This window comes from Danio rerio, chromosome 16 (genome assembly GCF_052040795.2).
Source record: "Danio rerio strain M-AB ecotype USA chromosome 16, GRCz13ab, whole genome shotgun sequence".
Taxonomy (NCBI): Eukaryota; Metazoa; Chordata; class Actinopteri; order Cypriniformes; family Danionidae; genus Danio; species Danio rerio.
Window position 1 is genome coordinate 6076937 of NC_141036.1, and position 22693 is coordinate 6099629.

At 34.1% G+C, this 22693-nt stretch overlaps 1 protein-coding gene across 45 annotated transcripts in view; it reads right to left on the reverse strand.

Annotated features, from left to right (window-relative positions):
• Positions 1-22693, reverse strand: part of trak1a (trafficking protein, kinesin binding 1a) — a 111534-nt gene that overhangs the window by 23641 nt on the left and 65200 nt on the right. For 35 of the 45 annotated variants that reach the window (XR_015510853.1, XR_015510855.1, XR_015510856.1 and 32 more), the window contains 9 exons: positions 11622-11698; positions 10460-10576; positions 9163-9263; positions 8326-8434; positions 6703-6781; positions 3450-3580; positions 3233-3307; positions 2767-2904; positions 845-921 (listed from right to left, as the gene is read on the reverse strand). Coding sequence is in view for 25 of the 45 variants with exons in the window: in XM_087286490.1 (XP_087142616.1) it covers positions 845-921; positions 2767-2904; positions 3233-3307; positions 3450-3580; positions 6703-6781; positions 8326-8434; positions 9163-9263; positions 10460-10576; positions 11622-11698 (904 nt within the window). In the remaining 20 variants the exon portion in view is untranslated. Of the gene's footprint in view, positions 1-844; positions 922-2766; positions 2905-3232; positions 3308-3449; positions 3581-6702; positions 6782-8325; positions 8435-9162; positions 9264-10459; positions 10577-11434; positions 11507-11621; positions 11699-22693 lie in introns of all 45 variants that reach the window. The other 10 variants (XR_015510841.1, XR_015510842.1, XM_087286494.1 and 7 more) reach the window with 1 other exon arrangement.

Below are 22693 nucleotides of genomic sequence, written 5' to 3' on the forward strand. Positions count from 1 at the left end.
GCCTGTTTTATTGGATTTCGCTTCTGGATTGCCTATTACACTGTTTATGCTGGTATTTGACCCTTGCCCTACCATTCTGATAATAAAACTGCATTTGGAACTACCCCGGTTTGCATAGCATCCCTATGCAACATGTGTGCTGAGGAGGGTGCCTTTTTGCAGAAACAGCGAAGCACTTGATGCACGTACAGAATGGGCCTCATTAGGATTTGACCTTGCAACCAGTACAAACTAGATAGAACAGGGAACACACTTTGCTTCATTGTCTCATTCTGTAGAAACTGTCGTCAGAATGGGCATTATTAGGGTTTGACCTTGTAAGCAGTAAAAACCAGATAAAAAGGTGAACACACTTGACTTCAGTATCTCACTCTGCAGAAACTGTTGTTGCTGTATGACTGTGACCTTCTTTGCAAAAAATAAAACTTTGAAAAGACATCCCGAGTAAGACTTTGTTTCTTGACCACAGAGAGCGCCTCTTTAAAGAAAATTGCCACTACAGCCACTATGCTGACTCATAGACATTTGTAGCTCCGCCCTTTTTTTGAAATTAGCACAATTCCATTTGAATTTAAAGCGACAGTCACCAAAACAGCTAAATTAATAGCGAAGCCTTAAAAGGAGCAGTTTCAAAGAGTTATAAAACATTATTTGTGTAGTATTTTGTTCTGAAACGCCACATACACACTCTAGGGACATCAGAGACTTATTTTACATCTTGTAAAAAGGAGCATTATACTTCGGAATAGAGACTAAAGTATCATTTACATTCCTGTGAAAGTGACTAATGCAAATCCACATAACTCATTCAGGATATAAGGAAATGAAACACACAGCAACACACCTCTGCTCCTCCACGTCTGGGTCAGACATCTGAATCTCTTTCCTCATGGTGCCTTCAATTTCAGCAGCTAAGGAGTCCTGTTACACATGGGACACAAACACACCATTACACACGGGAATAACACTGAGAGGCTAGGAAAACTACTATTACACACACATTACATGAATACTAGTGTGCTGCACTTAGGTTTACTTTATACAAGCTATTTTTTCTGTGTGAAAAATGTACCTAAAAAAGTAAGCTTAATTTAAAATAAGCTTTTTTTGTGAATTGGTTTTAAAGAGTCATATGATAAAGTACAAAACTAAATATGAAAATATTTAATATTTAAAATGCAAACTTTAAAAAAAGTTATGATAATTTAGTTGAATAAAACAATACATAAATAAATTCATCAACGATTAATAATAAATTACACATACACAAGAAAGTATCGCTTATAAATTAACTGCAAAGAATTCTATACAAATGCATTGTATGGAAGTAGTAGAGTATAAACGCACGCACGCACGCATGCACGCGCGCACACGCACACACGCACACACACACACACACACACACACACACACACACACACACACACACACACACACAGTTCTGTCTGGTTCTCGAATCAGATTGGCTGATAGCTGTGAGATATTAAAGTAATATCAGCACTCATACAGCCTCCTCACAATTGTATATTACTCTGCCCAAACAAGAGGCTAGCAGAGGGCTACAGTTTGACAAATATTGCAGCTGCTAGACAACATAATGGATTTTGAGGCTTTTTTTGAGAGAATGTAGTTGTTTAGATTGCAACTATGCAGTTTATTTACAAGGATAGTGCCCATTTTAAATATTCATAATTTCAGAGATTCAGTGCTTTGGCGGCCGTTAGCCTGTCATACTGAGCAGAGCAAAGACGGTTAATGTTATGCCACAAGATGGCGACCGCATAATAAGCCCTTAAGGAATAAAAACAGCATTTTCTCAGCGTAAATTATTTCAAACTACATCTAAACAAATAATTACAGAACAGGTGAGTGACATTAGTCGGTCTCTCTGATGCATTTTTGTAGTGTTGTATTTATACCACAGTAATCTGGTAGTGTTAGCTTTGCTTTGGCTTTTGGGGGTTAATTATTGTTATATCCTGATTGCAACAGAGAAATACTGGGAAATCTCTGTAGACTGATGGCATTTCATGCCGTTCAGCCTTATAATCTTTGAATGTGAGCAAAAATCAGCTGTTTTGTCATGACTTCAGACATTACACTAGAGAATCATTCAAATATTAGCTTTAAAGTGACGTCTGTTAATTAGCAATGGTTTCTGCTGTTCTAACGTCAGCTGCAGATCCGAATGAATGGCGGAAAAAAGTAGCTCCTTTAACAAAAGGGTTTTTAAGACTCTTCGTGTTTCATTTTCTTTTTTTTATATACACCATTATGTCGTCAAACTGTTGTATAAACGCAATATCATGCTCGTAGCAGTGCGATATGGCTGTATAACATCACTGGAGGCACGCTAAGGCACTCGACCTGCGGCCTTGAGCCAACGCACGCCTCTCACCAGTGCCGATATACAGCCATATCGCACTACTACACGTGGTATTGCTCATATATATATATATATATATATATATATATATATATATATATATATATATATATATATATATTTATTGCTATTATTTTTTGATTTTCAATTATATGCCAAATACTACAAAAATAATAATTATTAACAAAATGTATTAATTAATAAAATGCATCCTTAAAATCAAGAAAAGAAAAGAAATGCATTAGAAAAATCACTCATTTTAATAATATATATTTATATATAATATAATATAAATAATATATATATATATATTTATATTTATATATAATATATATTTTTAATAATATTTTTATAATACTTTATTAATGTCCGCTTCTCACCATGGGGAAGAGGCCGAGCGAGTGGAATCGTCGTGGTGTGCTGAGAGGCACTGTTTTATTTCTGAAGTTCTTCAGCTCCTCCTGAGCTTCATGAAGCATCTCCATACACTCAGCATATTTATCCTCCAGCTCTCTCAGCTGCACAGAGAGAGACAGAGATGTACTCAGAGAAAAACCGGCAGCTAAAGAAAACAATGCATTACATATGCGATATCTGCACATCTAATATCTAATCAAGCATATTTAATTCTCTGTGTGACTTAAAAACAATTAAGTTGCCCCCGTCCCAAAAAAACCCAAGATTTGCGTTGTTTCAGCTCAATTTAATTAACTAACTTTTTTTGTGTGAACATATCAAAATTGTGCATCTAAACCTGTGCTTTAAAGGCCAAAGAATAATAACTATTTACTATAATTACCTATTTTATCAGGTGCAGTACAGAATATGAATATGCTGTTATATTACCTCAGCTGTTAGTGCTCTCTGGGCATCTTTAGCGGCTCCCAGATGCTGTGTGAGCTCTTCATTTTCAAGTGCATACTGAAAATAACAGACATGAAACATGAACGCACAGACATACGTGTGCTTCTTATAAGTGACATTAAAATGGGATAGAAGAAAACAGCGACTCAAAAGTAGGTTTCAGAGCTGCGTGTTATCAAATGTGCACTGGAGAACTCACAGATTTGGCTTTTTTCTGCAAGTCCACGATCTGAGAGAGCAGGTGTGTGATCTCCTCTTGCTGACGGGAGGCATCTTCTGTTTTCTTGGCTAGTTCCTCCGCAATCGTGGAGATCTGTATGTTAGCATCTCCTAAGGAAAACAGATGGAGTTCATGTGTAAGACAAGGTTTAGAGCACACAGAACCTGTAGTTAGCAGTATATATACTATTGCACTGATCATAAATAACTGAAAATTGCATATGATAATAATATTATTGGCGCCATAACATTAAACTTCACTGCTGTGGGATGATATATTTTTGTTTTCCAGATACAAAGATAATCCCTGTAGCCATTTTGGTTCCATGATTCAGATTTTTTACAGTTGTTTTTACTGTAAATGCCTGAAATACCACAAGCTAATTGTACATAATATCTGACTTAAATTATTCCCTGTTGACATTTTAGGTTACCCTTCATTTTAAGGTGAGCTGGTTCCAATTTATATATTTATTTAAATTTAAATAAACAACTTAGTGACATAATTACATGTACTCACAATAAGGTTTGATTAGTGTCATATTACTATAGCAAGTATATGGAACATGTGTAACGAACACATTAAATACATTGTTACCTTTTTAAAATTCATTCCAAATGTGACATTTTTTTTCTTAACTGTGTATGTACACCTAAAGGGTTCCTGTTGTGCTCTTTTTACAAGATGCATTGTCTATTTATTATATACTATCACTTATAATCAGTGTTGGGTAAGTTACTTTAAAAAGTAATGGATTACAAGTTACTGATTACTACTGGAAAATTGTAATCTGATTACATTACTAATTAATTCAAAGTAAAGTAATTAGTAATCTGATTACTTTTTTACATGTAGTAACTTTTAAAACATATAAAAATACAAAATAAACTGCAGCTCTTTCAGTAATTTAATATTCACTGAGAAACATTATAATGGGTTGATCACAGCAGCTTGACAAATTGAAAAGATTTCAAAAGATAGTTCACCCAAATCGTAATCTTCACTTAATCTGTTTATCTTTTTTGTTGTTGTTGTTCTTTTGAACACAAAAGAAGATATTTTGAAGAAAACTGGATAACTGTAACCACTGACATAAAATATGTGAAATCTGGAATATGTGAGAGCATATCCAGCTACTTGCGGGCCGCTTGCTCACTGCTTCCAATATCAATTGTGCGCAAAAGATGTGATATGTGAACAGCTCCACAAGCAGCTACACTTCAGATTTTCAGAAATTACCTTCACTCTCGATCCTGCACAAAAATCTAACTTGGTCTGTTTAGGCTGAGTTGGGCGGCTGTGCTTTTGAGCGCCGGTGTCTTTCGTGGTGGCGAGTATTGTCGTAGAATGCATTCAAGTGCTTGAACAAGTTGCTGGTCAAGTTAAAAGCAGTCAAAAGTTTTTTAGAGACATTGGGCTATTTTTTAACAATCTAGGTGCAAAGTCTGAAGCGCAGGGTGCAAAAGCATTAAGGGCATGTCTGAATCCACTTTTGCTATTTTAAGGACGACAAAATACGCTCTGCACCACGGCGCGTGCGTTATCTCTTTATGAGTTCTGAGTGTGTTTGAGAATAAACCAATCAGAGTCTCATCTCCCATTCCCTTTAAGAGTCAGTTGCATCGAGCCATGGCACATTTGCGATTTACATGGCCGACTTTTAAAATGGAAAAACTGAACCCTTTAGTGAAAAAACAGTAAAAAGACCATCTGCAGTGAGAATAAAGAATGAGCCTCCTCCATTCAGCCTCTTTACTTTCACTTTCTCTTTCTCTCCTTCTTGGAAAGTGTTGTGCGCACATACATCCATTTGCCTATATGATTAATTTTGTTTGTTAAGCACAAATATTTGTTTCAAAACTATTTCTGAATTCAGTTCTAATTTCCAGCAAACAAATAAATGAACAATATTAATGAAGTGTGCTCCAAACACACGCCCTATACCCCATACAGTCCAAAATCTGACAGGTGGTCAAATCCAAGATTGTTTTTAATGAAACAAATATAAATATGCATATAATAAATAACATTGCTAATAATAACATTATACAAAAGCAAATTGTCATGAATAAACTGAAAAAAGCCCCCTGAGATGAAGAAGGCATGGAGGTAGTGGTTTATATAATTATGTAGAAAATAATAATTTTTGTAATATTTTAACCCTTTAATTGTTTTTCATTTGTAAGGATATTTGTGTACTGCTGTACATCCTATGTGTAAGGGAGGCGCACAACTAACGCACTCTCCGCTGGACTTTAGACCTGCTTTCAGCTGATCTATTGCACAGTCTATTTTAGTTCCTCAAGATAGCAACCCGCCAGCAATGCGCCTCAACACACCTCTTTTCTAGACTGGAATACCCATGAGTACACAAAGTGGTGCCAATGGATTTGCTATTCAAACAAATTGGCTGAAAAAGGAAAAATTAAGCTTGCGCTGGTCTTAAAATAGCAACATGTCTTCCAACTTTGTGCAGCTGGCGTATGATAGGGCCTATAGACTGCAACTCACAGTAATACTTTTGTTTTTATGCACAGTGAACCAAAGTAATGTCTGTATTTTTACTTGAAGCAAACACTCTTGTCAGCAGCTATTTCAGCTGGAATTCTCCAGCAATTTAAAATCGCATGCTTATTAACTGACATTGCAGCTGAAAATGTGATAAAAAAAAAACAAATATTGTTTTCTACAAACTATATTTGTAACATAAGTAACACAATTACATTGATTATAGTAACTGTAATCAAAATTACACAAACTTAAAATGTAATTTGCTACATTACATATTTGCAACTGCTTTTCCATAAAAAATGTAATAAGAATACAGAAACGCATTACTGTGAAACACGTAACACCCAACTCTGCTTATAACAAGCCAAGATGAGCCAAATAACTGAACTGTAAGCATGCTGTGCTGAAAACAAAGGGCTTTAGAGTAAACCTGTATTAAATTTCCCAGCATTAATGATCAATTATTAGTTAATTAATTAAAGTTATGAGTAATTAATAAAGCTACAGTAACTAATAATCTAAACTTTTCCAAATTTGATTGCAATGCAATAAATGTGCACCTTTTGTAAAGCTGCTTTAAAACAATTATTCTTATGAAAAAGCGCTCTACAAATGAAATTGAATTGAATTAATATGTCAGATAAGGTAATGAACAAGTGTAGGAGAGGCTCTAATATCAGTTCACATTCTGAGAGAACGTGATTGTTGAGGATTTACTCACTGAGCTCTTTCACACAGTCATTTACAAGCTGCTGTTCCTTTTCTTCATATGAGATGGTCTCTGTCTCCAAGTGATTTGCCTATAAACACACAGTCAAGCACACACATTAAAGAATGATCCTAATAAACAATGGCGGCATCATTTTACAAAGCTGTCCTTTAGTTTCAAAGGTCTTGCCAGAAAAACAGCTTTGGTGTTGAAAGAGCAAATGTTTCATGGCATAGAATTTAATATTCTGCAAGCTATAGTGTTGCTGTCTAACCCGGTTACACAAAGACTCTGGGTCAAGTTTACTGGGGAAAATTTGGCCAAGTTGTACAGACATAAACAGAGAAATGTTATACGGCCGTGTCTTTGGATTTGGGTTTAACTTTTGTTGCAGGTATTTCGGAAATGTGTTTTAGTGAGTGGGTGTGGATGATGTTTAGGGAAACAATGTATTTTCACCGGTCTGCTGGGGTCAAATGCCTCCAACCCCCGTCACTACATACACAGTGAGATTTGTTAGTTAGTTAGTCTGTTTATTGCCACTTTAGCTACATCTATTCAGTTGCAAAATCAATATAGATAAGAACACATTGCACAGAGAAAGGAAATTTTCATAGTATGTCTGATAATATTTCTTCTTCTGGAGAAAGTCTTATTTGTTTCATTTGGGCTAGAATAAAAGCAGTTTTTTTAAAACCTTTTTTTTTTTTTTAGGGGGTTTTCACCTTTATTGTGACAGGACAGTAGAGAATTCAGACAGGAAAGCATTGGGAGCAGAGAGAGGGGAAGGATCGGCAAAGGGCCTCGAGCCAGGAATCGAACTTGGGTCGCCGTGGGCACGTTGGTGCTATATGTCAGCGCGCAATACCACTAGGCTACTGGTGCCGACTTTTATATATATATATATATATATATATATATATATATATATATATATATATATATATATATATATATAAATATATATATATATATATATATATATATATATATATATATATATATATATATATATATATATAAATAAAAATAGTAAAAAATAAATAAAAAAACATTTTAATGTCAATATTATTAGCCCCTTTAAGCTATATATATTTTTTTGATAGTCTACAGAACAAACCATCGTTAACTTGCCTAATTACCCTAACTTGCCTAGTTAACCTAATTAACCTAGTTTCTCTTTACCCTATTTTGTACTTATATATTCTAATTTATGGGTATTGACGTTTTTATTTGACTAAACCCCACAGAAAATGCTCTAAAGTTTATATTATTTTATTTTATCATTAAAAGTAAGTATTATACAATTACTATGAGTACATATTAACTGAAAGACAAGACACTACACACTTTTTTCCTTTTAAATCTGTATTTAAATATACATTAGATATGTAGTTTCTCTTTGCCCCCATACAGCACTTATATAATTTGTAATCTAAGGCAATTGAAGTTACACTTATTTTACTAAAGCATACAGATAACGCTCCAAAGTCTCTATCTAATGATGAACTTGCGCACATATCTTGCTTGTCTTAGAAATGTGATATGCCTGAAAGCCTGATAAATTTCATTGGATGTGGTTTTGAATAATAATATGCAAAGCGTTTAGTACCTGGCAGAGTTTGTAGGCCTCACCTCTGATCGCAGCACGATGTTTTCTTCTTCCAGGTCTTTGAGTTTCTTCTGCAGTGAATCCAGAGGGAGGTAATTTGGGACCGTGAAGGATGTATCATTTCTGTGAATACTGCAAAAAGAAATCAGAGAGATGAGCTTCCTTTAGTACACTAATCTCATCACTACAAAATAAAAAAGCATTTATTTACTTATTTAATATTATTATTTTATTATTATTATTAGTATGTGTGGTGTTTTGAGTTTATATTGTTTATCTGTGTTAATTTGATTTATGATAGAAACAATCTAATTACTGCTAACTAATTTTGTTGGGTAGGGGAGGGGAGAGAGGACATTAAAAAGATGAATAAAAATGTGTAAACTGATGGTGCTGTTAAATTATTGAAGTAAATAAAATTTATATATAATCATTTTAACATTTCAAACATTTTTTGGAGGGAATAGGCTAATTTTACAACTCCTTTAGAGTTAAACAGTTGAGTTTTATTATTTTTTGAATCCATTCAGCTGATCTCAGAACTTTGCTTCTGTACTATGGCTGTAACAGGGGCAAGGATATTATGCAGTGCCTGAAAATAGTCCCCAGCTACGTAAATTGAAACATGATCACCTGCTTGCAAGCGTTTTAATTTTAATTTTCAGGAAATTTCAAAATTAAAACTCATTTTGAGCAAGATGCTAACGGTCTAATCCGATTCAATGATTTATGCTAAGCTAAGCTAAAAGTGATAAAGTCAGACCCAGAGATTGGCAGAATGGATTATAAAATGGTAAAACTCAACTGTTTAACTGAGGAGAGTATTAAAAAAAAAAGTTGAGTGTTTCTTTAAGACTCACGGTGTGGTAGAAGCTGACTCTCCATCACTCTCCTCAGCCGCGCTCGTGTAGAACTGCAGGAGCTCATCCTTCATCAGGAGATCATGACGCAGTTGAGACACCTGTGCACGCACATATTTTAACAATTTATTGAAATACACATTGAAAATAAAATAAATTTCAAGCACATAGACATACAGAAAGCTCTTCCCAAAACTACAAACATCGCTTAAATGTTGCACCCCATACACACGGAGCTTCAGCGTCAACCCTTGACAGAGGGCGTTGAGGCTGACACGATCGTCATGGCAGCGTCAACCAATGAAATTAGTCAGCAATAGGCCACTGTCTGAGCTGGTGTATTTGCATACAGCAGGCTAATTGGCTGACGCTTCTGTCGGCGCCCAGCGGAGACATCAACCCAGTATCGCGTCCAGTCTTGGTAAAGGCATGTTGCCTTTATATATTAAAAAAAACACTTTTCCTTTCGCTAAAAAACTATATTGTAGCATTTAAATACCAAGATAGACATAAAAATATGCTAGATTTTATTTAAGAAGTTGCTGGTTTTCCCAAGAAATGGAGAATCAAAGTAACCCAATGCATTGGGTTAAAATAACAAATAGTTGGGAAGGTGCTATAATAACCTTTAGTTGGGGTTGAGTTATATGTTGGGGTATTTTTAACCCAACTATTTTTTCAGAGTAGACATTCAATCTTTTGTTTAGCAATTAAAGTCATGGACAGTGTTGTCTTGTTTTTTCTTTGGATCACTAAAATCAATCTCAGACAGCTGTCCCTGCTGAAAAATCCAGCTTAAATCAGCTTTAGCTGGTTGGCTTGTTTTAGCTGGTTAACCAGCCTGGTTTTAGAGGGGTTTTGGCCATTTCCAGGCTGGTTTTCAGCCATTTCCAGCCTGGTCTTAGCTGGTCAGGCTGGAAAATGACCAGCTAAAACCAATTAAAATCAGCTTGACCAGCCGGATTTAAGCTGGACACAGCTGGTTTTGGCTGGGCTCTCAGCCTGATTAGGCTGGTCAAGCTGGTTTTAGCTGGTCATCTCTGTCATTTCCAAATAGCTGGAAACAAGCCTGGAAATGGCCAAAACCCCTCTAAAACCAGGCTGGTCAACCAGCTATAACCAGCTAACCAGGCTATACTGGTTTAAGCTGTTTATTTCAGCAGGGGTGATAATTGGTTTGCCAGGTGAACCCAATTAAAAGAAAAACTAATTAAAAAAGGAGGTTCCACATTATTAAGCAGGCCACAGGTTTCAATGGGGAGGATTAAGGATCTCCTCTTTTCTCCTCTTACTGTACCTCTTCTCGTATGTGCTCCAGCTGCTCCTCCAGGAAGGTGTTTCTCTCGGTGAGGCTTTTGTTCTTTTTCAGCAGAGACTGGCCGATACGTGCCGCTAACTCCAAATCCCGCTCTTTCTGAATCAACAAAGACAACAAAACAACCCCTTAAGCTATCTGCATATCTCAGGCTCTGTGTATATGTGATTTTAAGGATGTTGATTGGAAAAACAATTCACTGATTCAACTGATTCAATTAAAGTGAATCTCCAGTGAGTGACTCACTGATTCAATTCACTCATTATAAAGTGATCATTTGAATGGGTGAGTTACTGCAGGCTCACTCTAATTGATGATTTTAATCAGTGGATCATTTACTAGGGACTCACTCTAAATGGATAATTTAAAGAGAGTCTCCAGTAAACAAAGGACTCATTCAAATGATCATTTTAGAGTGAGTTTTCACTAAATGATTCACTGATTCAAATGATCCATTCAGAGAGTATCTCTAGCAATCAACTCACTTACTTGAATGGTGTCACAGTGAAAATGATTCACTGATTCAAATGATTGTTCAGAGTGCATCTCCAGTAAACAACTCACTCATTCAAATGATCAGTTCACAATGAAAGTAAATTATTCACTGATTCAAATGATCCCTTTAGACCGAGTGTCCAGTAAATTATTTACTGATTCAAATGATTGATTCAGATTGTATTTTCATCAAACAACTCACTTATTCAAATGACCAGATCACAGTGAAAATGATTCACTGATTCAAATGATCCCTTCAGACCGAGTGTCCAGTAAATTATTTACTGATTCAAATGATTGATTCAGATTGTATTTTCAGCAAACAACTCACTTATTTAAAATGGCCAGATCACAGTGAAAATGATTCACTGATTCAAATGATCTATTCAGACCGAGTCTCCAGGAAACAACTCACTCATTCAAAGATCAGTTTTCAGTAACTCTCCAGTAAATAATACCTACTATTGTACTTGGCAGTAAAAGGCTGTGGATGGTGCTTATGTAATCATGGACTACTATGGCACACACTGGGATCTACATGACAACATGTGGGATGCACTTAAAACCAGTAAAAACATCTTCACTCATTTAATTTCATAATATTCTGAAATAGTTGTTATGAGGCATCCTACCACTCCACACGGCTTACCTCCTCCAGGAGACGTGTCACAGCATCTATGTCATTATATGTCTTAGTCATCTGGCCCACTCGATCAGCACACAGGACTGTGGAAACACAAAAATAAAAGATGAACTATTAGAAACTATTAGAAAATGAATAATGACAAACTCAAAGCAAACATTTCCAACAAAAAATACTGAAATATCAATATCAAAAAAAAAAAAAAAAAAATTATATATATATATATGTGTGTGTGTGTGTGTGTGTGTGTGTGTGTACAGTGTACAGTTAAAGTCAGAATTATTTGCCCTCTTAGAATTTTTTTCTTCTTTTTTAAATATTTACCGAATGATGTTTAACAGAGCAAGGAAATTTTTACAGTATGTCTGATAATATTTTTTCTTCTGGAAAAAATCTTATTTGTTTTATTTTGGCTAGAATAAAAGCAGTTTTAATTTTTTAAACACCATTTTAGGGACAAAATTATTAGCCTTTTTAAGCTATATTTTTTCTCAAACCATCATTATACATTAACTTGCCTAATTACCCTAACCTGCCCAGTTAACCTAATTAACCAAGTTAAGCCTTTAAATGTCACTTTAAGCTGTATAGAAGTGTCTTGAAGAATATCTAGTAAAATATTATTTACTGTCATCATGGCAAAGATAAAATAAATCAGTTATTAGAAATGAATTATTAAAACTATTATGATTAGAAATGTGTTGAAGAAACCTTCTCTCCATTTAACAGAAATTGGGGAAAAAACAAAGAAGCGGTCAAAAAATTAAGGGGGGCTAATAATTCTGACTTCAACTATATATATATATATATATATATATATATATATATATATATATATATATATATATATATATATATATATATATATATATATATATGTGTGTGTGTGTGTGCAAGGCCCAAGTCTATTCTTTATTTAATATTGGAGAACACCACTTTATGATCTTCCTCCATATTCATCCATGGCCTTTTTTGAAGTATGTGAGTATCGTAAAGCTGTGAGAATGTCTAACCTGGTGCCATAAAATCAATCTGCTGCATGTGACTTTATTATAAAGTAATCACCCCGGGTTTCACAATCCAATGAAAGGCTGATGCTTTTTTATTTGCACGTTGTTTTTTTTTTTTTAATGTAACTATTAATTTTTATTTTCTATAGGTTATGGAAAAAATATGGTAATTCTAAAGGTTCAATAAAATTAATTTGAATTTTGGAAGTCACCAAGCGCTTATTACTAACACGTGCATAAGGTGCATTACTAAAGCAGGTCGCACACCAGAAGCGCCGCTCAGCGCTGCAACACGGCGCGCACAAGACAGTTTAAAGTATCACACACCAGACGCGCACATTCGCACGATATTTAACACGAAACTAATCAAATGGCGCTCTGTGGCGCGGCTGAAATATGACCTGCATCCTGAGTCATGGCTGGGCGCCGCCGACAGCCGCTGACTTGCGGCCCCGGTGTGTGTCCAGATAGAAACCTATGTTTAGAATTCTAAAATGCATGGCGCTGTGTGGCACGTCACCGAGCGGCACTTCTGGTGTGCGACCTGCTTAACACGTTCTTTACATAAAAAAATTGAAACAAACTGAGACTTTAGAGCAGCTTTTAGTTGGTCAATGGCGTAGTCTATTTTAGTTGTCTAAAAATAGCAACACGCCAACAATGTGCCTTAACACATCTCCTTTACATGATGACAAATGCATTTGTTTTTCAAACAATGTGGTGCAGAATGTGAAAATGAAACCTGTGCCAGGCTGAAACGGACAAAAAAAAAAAAGCACTTGCGTTGCACCGGGTTATTAACAAAAATTTTTTATCTAATTATGATTTACAGATGTTTGTGTATATAAACACACTCAAAGTCTAACATAATCCATTTCTGTGCTGGACTTTCAGGTCATTTACTTCCAGTATCTTATCTTTGCTTTTATAGACCTCCTTTCCAGGGAAATCTTTGGAGTTATTTCATGCCAATAAAGATAAAAACACAACATTACATGATCACATTTCATCACTATCAACAGCTCAGCACATCTCAGCTTATAAATAGCTTGATAATTTTATTACAGTACACAGACATAGAAGATCCTCCCAGCCTGCGCGTTTGAAGCATAGCACAATATAATACTTAACCCTTCAATAAATATTACCATGCAGGGTTCAACGCTAAGGATTTTTCCTTCTGGCCCGACTGGAGCAGTGGTTTAGATTTTAACTTGCCATGCCAAAATTTTCACTGGCCCCACCAAGAAAATAAAATAAATAAATAAAAAAAATTGCTAATTCTTAGCCACATATTTTAAATAATGTGTCCAAAATATTGCCTGTAAATCTAGACTTTAAATGTTTAAAAATGTTAAAATATTTAGCAGTAAAATAAAGCAGTATGGAAAATGTGCAGGTATTTTATTGCAAAACAAAAGGTGGCGAACTTAAAAGTGACAGAAAACTATGCAAAACATCACTTTATTTTTTTTGTCGTGTTGTACCCATGTAAATATCTGTTTAAACACTATTAGAAACAGATGTTTTCTTGTAGCCTCATAATGTGGTGTTGCTGTCTCTTCACTGTACTGGTTTTTAGCAGGTTTTGGAAAAAAAATAACATGCTCACAACATCCAATCAGATAAAAGGAACCTAAACGCAATATGGTGTTTCACCAAAACTTCACCAAAAAAAAAAATCACAAATAGTTTCCCGATTCCAAGACTGTATATATGCACGCAATTGACAAATAGTCACAGAGGAATTAAAATTTTGTCACAAGGCAGCGATTCTCTCTACTGTCCCGAGCATCTCTCACGCTGGCCCCGGGCCATCCTTATTGTTGAGTCCTGATCATGTAATATTACTCTGGCTCAAAAATGATTTACCCATTTTTATAGCCAACACAAAACTATTGAAATGATTGTAAAGTATGCGTAATGTGAACTCTTATTGTTCAATAAAAATGGCAGCATGCCAACTGATCATTAAGTAGAGCACCAAGCTGTAACCGGAGAAAAGTATTCACCACTGTTTGATTAGCAGAATAAACACTACATTTACATAATTGCCATGCTTCTGTTGAGAAGTCCATCTAGAACACGAGACAGCAGAATAATGCTTAAACTGTTCAAACGCTGCACGACTATAAAAGCTCTCGGAGTTAGGTGTAGTGTTGAAGAATTAAATGCAAAGCAGACATTTCCATCTGCGTCACACACTGCACAGAGACACCACTCCACAGTACACATACACCCACACCTTAATCCAGCAGCCAGCAATAAACCACACACACGTGCACAAATACACGCACCACACAGAGGCACAAATGCACATCATTAGATACCAATCAAATACCAATTTGGTTTGCCACCAAATCTGTTCAAAGGGGTCTATATACATGGTGGGAATGCAATACCTAAACCCTGTGTTCACTCATACCAATGCCAACCATTGGTTTCAATGGTGTCAGCAGCAATAATCGTGGGCTGTGGACAATGTGAAACATGTATTGTTCTCCGACGAGTCCACCTTCATCGTCTTTCTCACATCTGGGAGAGTTACCGCCCCAAAGAAGCGCACCACCCAGACTGTTGCATGCCCAGAGTTAAGCATGGGGGTGCATCAGTGATGATATGGGCTGCAATATCATTGCATTCTCTAGTCCCACAACATTGTTGCCTGAAAGCAATGCCGTGTATCAGGATGATAATGCACCGATACGCACAGCAAGATTGGTGACAGAGCAGTTTAATGAACATGAAAGTGAAGTTGAACATCTCCCATGGCCTGCACAGTCACCAGATGTAAATATTATTGAGCCACTTTGGGGTGAGCGAGTCAGGAAGCGAGTTCCTCCATCAGCACCACGTAGTAAGTGTCTTGACCATTACCCTGCAAGAAAAATGGCTCAGAATCCCTGTGCAGGACATGTATCTGTCATTCCCAAGACAAAATGACACTGTATTGGCTGCAAAAGGAGGCCCTGCACCATACTAATGAATTATTTTGGTCTAAAGCCAAACAGTTTCATTGTCCAACCCTTGAATGTATGTATGTATGTACTGTACGGTATGTATGTATGCCTGTATGCATGTATGTTGTGTACTTTATACTGTAAATGCTGCCAATTTTGCACCAACTTTTGGTCAAAAGTCCAGGTTAAGTATGATTATTAATACTTTAGTTAATCATTTTAACCTTAATCACACTAAAAAATAATTCAAAGATGATTCCTTGAATATTTTTTTTTACGTTAAGTGGTTGTAAACTATTTATTTGGGCTGAATTTAAACAAACAAAATTAAGTTGAACATTATAAATTGAATTTGCTTGTTTAAATTCAACACAAATATATTGTTTGCAACAGTTCTGCATGCAACACTTTTTTTCAGTGCACCTTAATATTCACACCTTTGTCATTATACAGTTCTGTGTCCTCATAAAATACAAAATCAAGTAGACACGCATGGATGCACTACAATAACACTGAACATTTCCAGTGTTGCTATTTAATCCTGGATGAAAACATGATCATTTGTAGTTCTGTGCTTTGATATTACTGTAGGTTCATTTTTAGACGTGTGCATGTTGTTGTAGACTGTGAGTCACACTTCAACAATGACTGATAGGATAGGGCTGAATGGAAAACTAACAAACACTCCCAATACAACTCAAAGTACAGCAGTGACAGTATTCTCATTATAACTCGACAACAATAGTAGTCCTGGTCACGAATCAATACAGCAAAAATATCAGCCAAAAGACTTTAATACATTAACCTATAGCAAACTATCAAAGCCAATCTTCAAACATTTAATTTTGAATTGTATATATTTAATTATATAATTGTATTGTATTATAATGAACTATAAAGTTATTAGAATTTTTCCTAATGAGACATTTCCTTAACATTTTTATTTTATTTTTTTAAGAAAAAATATTTATAATTTTTCTGTGGAAACCTTGATACTTTCGCCCCAAGATTCTTTAATAAATAGGAAGTATGTGGGTTGAAGACAGGACTTTTGGCATACACCTACACAGTGTATGTTTTGGCATACACTTCAGATGTACATTTACAAAACTGATTATCTACACCAGGGATGTCCAAACTCGGTCCTGGAGGGCCGGTGTCCTGTATAGTTTAGCTCCAACTTGCTTCACACCTGCCTGGAAGTTTCTAGTATATCTAGTAAGAGCTTGATTAGCTGGTTCAGGTGTGTTTAATTGGGGTTGAAACTAAAATATGAAGGACACCGGCCCTCCAGGACTGAGATCGGACACCCCTGATCTACACAGAAACAGTCTACCTTGATCTTTGACAACTTTTGTGAATGAAAATGAAAAAGGTTGAAATATCCTTCAGCAAAGACATAGACCTTTGTAAAAATAAACTTTACACTGTGAAAAAAAATAAAAACAATGTTAGGAGTATATTTGTTTTTATTTTGTTATTTTTAAATTATATTACGGTAAACATATAAATGTGTTGTAATGACTTGATGGATCATATCTTCATTGCACTACATATACATTTATGTAAGAAATAACATACTTATAAATATAATATAATATTAAATCTTGTTTTGATGGAAACTGGCCAAGTATAATGATTTGAAATGACTATTATTGATCAATTCTTGGTCTTTTAATATGCCATAATTTAATACTTGCACTATAAAAAGTTTCCATGATATATCATAACAATTGCAATGTTTCCCCCCATTTATTTATGCTTTTAAATTATGGACTTTGACATTTGACCCAACTACATATCAGATTTTGCCTACTCTTCATCACGAGGAAGACTATCAGGAATCATTAATAAGTGTGTGTATTATGGAGGACTCAGACTCATAGAGCTGGGTTGGAGAGGTGTTATACAGAAGTTATACATTTAAAATATCCATAAATATATATATATTTTTTTAGTACTGCTTCAGTGAACTTGAACAAGTATATTAAAATCCATACATTTTCATGAGTTGCATTAGTATTTGTTTTTCAAAGAGTGCTTTAGATGCTCTAAAAAATAAGTTAAATCTTTGTAGACTATAAATATACAGTTGAAGTCAGAATTATTAGCCCCCCTTTGATTTTTTTAATTTTTAAAAATTTTTATATTTCCCCAAATGGTGTTTAACAGAGCAAGGAAATTTTCACAGTATGTCTGATAATATTTTTTTCTTCTGGAGAAATTCTTATTTGTTTTATTTTGGGTAGAATAGAAGCAGTTTTTAATTTTTTATGAACTTTTTAAGAAAAAAATTATTAGCTCCTTTAAGCAAATTATTTTCCCGACTGTCTTCAGAACAAACCACTGTTATATAATAACTTACCTAATTAGCCTAACCTGCCTAATAAACCTAACTAATTAGGTTAAGGTTAATTAGTTAAGCTCTTAAATGTCACTTTAAGCTGTATAGAAGTGTCTTGAAAAACATTTAGTAAATGTTATGAACTGTCATCATGGCAAAGATAAAATAAATCAGTTATTAGTAATGAGTTATTAAAACTATTATGTTTAGAAATGTGCTAAAACAATCTGCACTCCGTTAAACAGAAATTGGGGAAAAAAATAAACAAGGGGCTAATAATTCTGACTTCAACTGTATGTACTGTATATCATTATTTAAAAAATTCGGGCAATCACAGATTAATTTAATTTAAAAAATATTAATCCTATTTTTTTATTTCAATTATAGGGGTGCGGCTAGGTAGGAGGCCTACAACACATTGTGCCCAGGGGCCTCTGAATTCTTAATCCGGGCCTGGTGCTATACCCACTGTGCCACCAAGACACCCCTTATTATATTTATTTATTTATTTATTTATTTATTTATTTATTTATTTATTTATTTTTATATTTTTAAAAAATATTTTTACATATTTAATTTTTCTATTTAATTTCTCATATATACTGTATATTGTTTTAAACTATGTCAAACAAATGTAAATAAAAGTCACTTTGTTAAACCTCAGATTTCAATTTTCAACATCAAAAATAGTGAATGAGGCTAGGTCAAAGTCCCATCATGCAATTCATAACCATAAATAGATTATTATTATGATATTATATTATATCATAATATATTATAAAATATTAAAATAAATAAACATAATAGCACAAATGAGTATTTTCCAACTCAAAAACTCACTGAACATGCATACTTCATACACACCCAATATTAATATCAAACATTATGTACTTTGCATTTCACAGATCAATGCTTATCACAATTGAATTATTCTGCTTAGTAAGGTTAATTACTCAGGTAAACACTCATTCATGTTGTTAGTCTAGGTCAGCTGCTGGTCTAAGCTCCCAGGACAGCGTGTTTCACACTGGAATGAATATTTCCATCCAACAACAAAATCCAGCTCAGGTCCTCCACTACCATGACACTTAACAACAAACAGAGAGCAAACGTACACAAAGAGTTGCCATCAGACCAGCGGAGATAATTATTCCCTGAGTGTAAACCGGACACAGAGAACGCAGTCAGCCATTAAACACTCTTTATAAAGGTGACTTTCATTGTCCTCAATTAACCTCTAATAAAAGTCCACACGTCCACATAAAAACCTTTCCTGCGCTTAAATAAAGTATGTGCAGTGGGCGAAATAAGTATTGAACACATCATGCTTTTTTCCTGGGAATAATATTTGTAAAGGAGCTGTTGACATGGAATTTGAAGCAGATTTTGGTAAAAACCCAAACATTAAAACAAAAACATTACAAACATTAAAAACAAAATAAAATCTGAAAAATGAGTTGTGTGTAATGACAATGAAATGACAAATGGAGAAAGTCCTGAACTACTGAAATGTGTTTATTACTTTATATAAAGGCTTTATTGGTGATGGCAGCTTTAGATGCCTCTCATATGGAGAATGAAGACTTCATCAGAGTGTCAAAATCTTGATGGTTCTGTGGGTCTCATCTATTAAATCTGATCTTTATTTTGTATTCTTTGTTGAATTGACATCAGGTGATTGGCTTGGCCATTCTACAGCTTGATTTTCTTTCGCTGAAAGCAGAGTCTCAGTGGCTGTGTTCTGGATCATTGTTATGCTGAAATGTCCTTCCTGGTTTCATCTTCATCCTCCTGCTAATGTAGATGCTGGACTGAAGCAGCTAATATTCATTTACACTGAAGAAGGGCAGAGGGTTGCTGAAGAACTACTGAGAGATTTCAGCTGCTGTCTGGGCTTTCACTGCCTTTCTACACATGCCTATCTTCATGTGTTTAATACCTTTTTCCCTGCGTCATTTCATTTTATTACACAGAACCTCATTTTTAAACTAGTTAGATTTGTTTTCTTTGCATACAGTATATGGATTTCTTTGGTTGTTACTAACATCTGGAGAAAATTTCAAGTCGACGGCACCCTTAGAAATAACGCTTACTGAGAAAAATTTTGACGTGTTTAATAAGTCTTTAGTGTATAAAGTTAAAAAGAAATTATGTTTACTGTTTGTTGAATTACTCATTTAAAATTAAAGTTTAAAATGCAATTACATAAATAAATCTGTTGCTATAATTAATTATATATGCATGCTTCAAAAAATTTTGTTCGATGCTCCAACTTATCTTTTACTTAGTAGTAATTTTTATAACCCACTACAGTTATTATGACAGTTTCTAAGCAAAACCTTTACATTTAAGTGATTTTTTAACTTTTTTTTACTACTGCATATTGTATAGTTTGGTGACTGTCACTGTAATAAAGTAATAATTCATCTAAAGATAATATTTAACCCCGTTACATATATGCATTTACATTTATAGATATGGATAGAACATACTGTAGGTAAAACTGACCCACAGATGTAACCCAGGGAAATAAAGAGGTTTTAGATCAGTCTAAAAATATTGTTCTAAATAATTCAGTAGATTCATACTTCAACTGTCTTTTAGTTGATACTTCAGCTACTCTGAAAAGCATGTGAGGAAAATATTAGAATTGCCACTTCATAACAATATAAATATATAAATAAATAAATAGTACAATAAATCATTTTGGGGTTTGGATTACAAAAATTCACATTTAATTGAATGTATTGCTTGCTTGTGAAGAATCAAATCGATTCAATGCAATCAATACTTTTTTATTACACTGTATTAAATGGCTAAAGTCAGTGTTATAGGGTATCTAATAATAATAATAATAATAAAATAATAATAATAATAATGATAATAATAATAATAGTAATAATAATAATAATAATAATAATAATATTTTAGTCATTATACTGCACTTTAAAATGCCACAAATTAATTCAGTTTTATGTTTTACCAGCCATTTCCATTTTACGTAACAATTTTGTAAAATTGCTTACAATTCCTTGGTTAAAAGAAGCAAATCCTACACTACTCTACTGTTTCTAAGTAAATTGTACACTGCTGTAATTAGTAAACAATACATTAACTTTCTAAAGAAATGTGTAAAAAAAAAAAAAAAAAAAAAAAAAAAACGGGTTGATGTAGTCAATCATTGCAATAGTTCTAGCATTCCTGCAGTGCATCCTGGCATGTGTGTTGTACCTTTATGCACTATGAAGATAGTCTGTTGACATTATCAACCAAACTAAATGTTCTGGGATACAGTACATTAACCCGATCAGCATGTCATGACCTCAGTTACTCATAAGAAAAGCTTTATCACATTTAATTATTCTTCCTGAAGCCTTATGATTAATACACTGAAACTAAATGAATCAAATTATAACTCATCAATACAGTGTTGGGTAAAGTTTCTTCGAAAAGTAATATGTTACAATCTTAATGCCATCTTAATAAAAAAAAATGCAAGCATAACATAACATAACATAACATAACATAACATAACATAACATAACATAACATAACATAACATAACATAACATAACATAACATAACATATAACAACATAAATGAACATAGCATAACATAGCATAACAACATAAAACAACATAACAACATAACATAAAACAACATAACATAACAACATAAAAAGCATAACATAACAAAACAACATAAATTAACATAACATAACAACATAAAACAACATAACATAAAAACATAAATGAACATAACATAACATAACAAAACAACATAAAAAGCATAACATAACAAATCAACATAACATAACAACATAAAATAACATAACAACACAACATAACATAAAACAACTAACATAACAAAAAAGACCTTAACATATCATAAAATATCATAACATATAACAACATAAAATAACACAACATAAAACAACATAACATAACAAAACAACAGAAAATAAAACAACTAACATAACAAAACATATAACAACATAACTCACAACTTATAACAACATAAACATATAACATATGTAACATATAACATAACAACATAACATAACATGAAATATATAACATAACAACAAATAACAACAGCATTAAGCAACATAACATAACAAAACATAACAACGTAAAACAAACACAAACAACTAAAAGAACATAAAACAACATATAACATAACATAAAATAACATAACATATAACATAACAAGGGCAAAGCAGTGGCGCAGTAGTGCTGTCGCCTTACAGCAAGAAGGTCACTGGGTCGCTGGCTCAAGCCTCGGCTCAGTTGGCGTTTCTGTTTGGAGTTTGCATGTTCTCCCTGCGTTCGCGTGGGTTTCCTCCAGGTGCTCCGGTTTCCCCCACAGTTCAAAGACATGCAGTACAGGTGAATTGGGTAAGCTAAGTTGTCCGTAGTGTATGAGTGTGTGGATGTTTCCCAGGGATGGGTTGCGGCTGGAAGGGCATCCGCTGCGTAAAAAACTTGCTGGATAAGTTGGCGGTTCATTCCGCTGTGGCGACCCCGGATTAATAAAGGGACTAAGCCGACAAGAAAATAAATGAATGAATAACATAACAACATAAAGCAACATAACATAATATTACAATATAACATAACATACAACAAAACAATATAACATTACATATTACATAACAACCTAACATATAACATACAGTAACAATATAACCACAACACAACATAACAACATAATATAACAACATAAAACAACGTAACATAACATAACATAACAATACATAACATA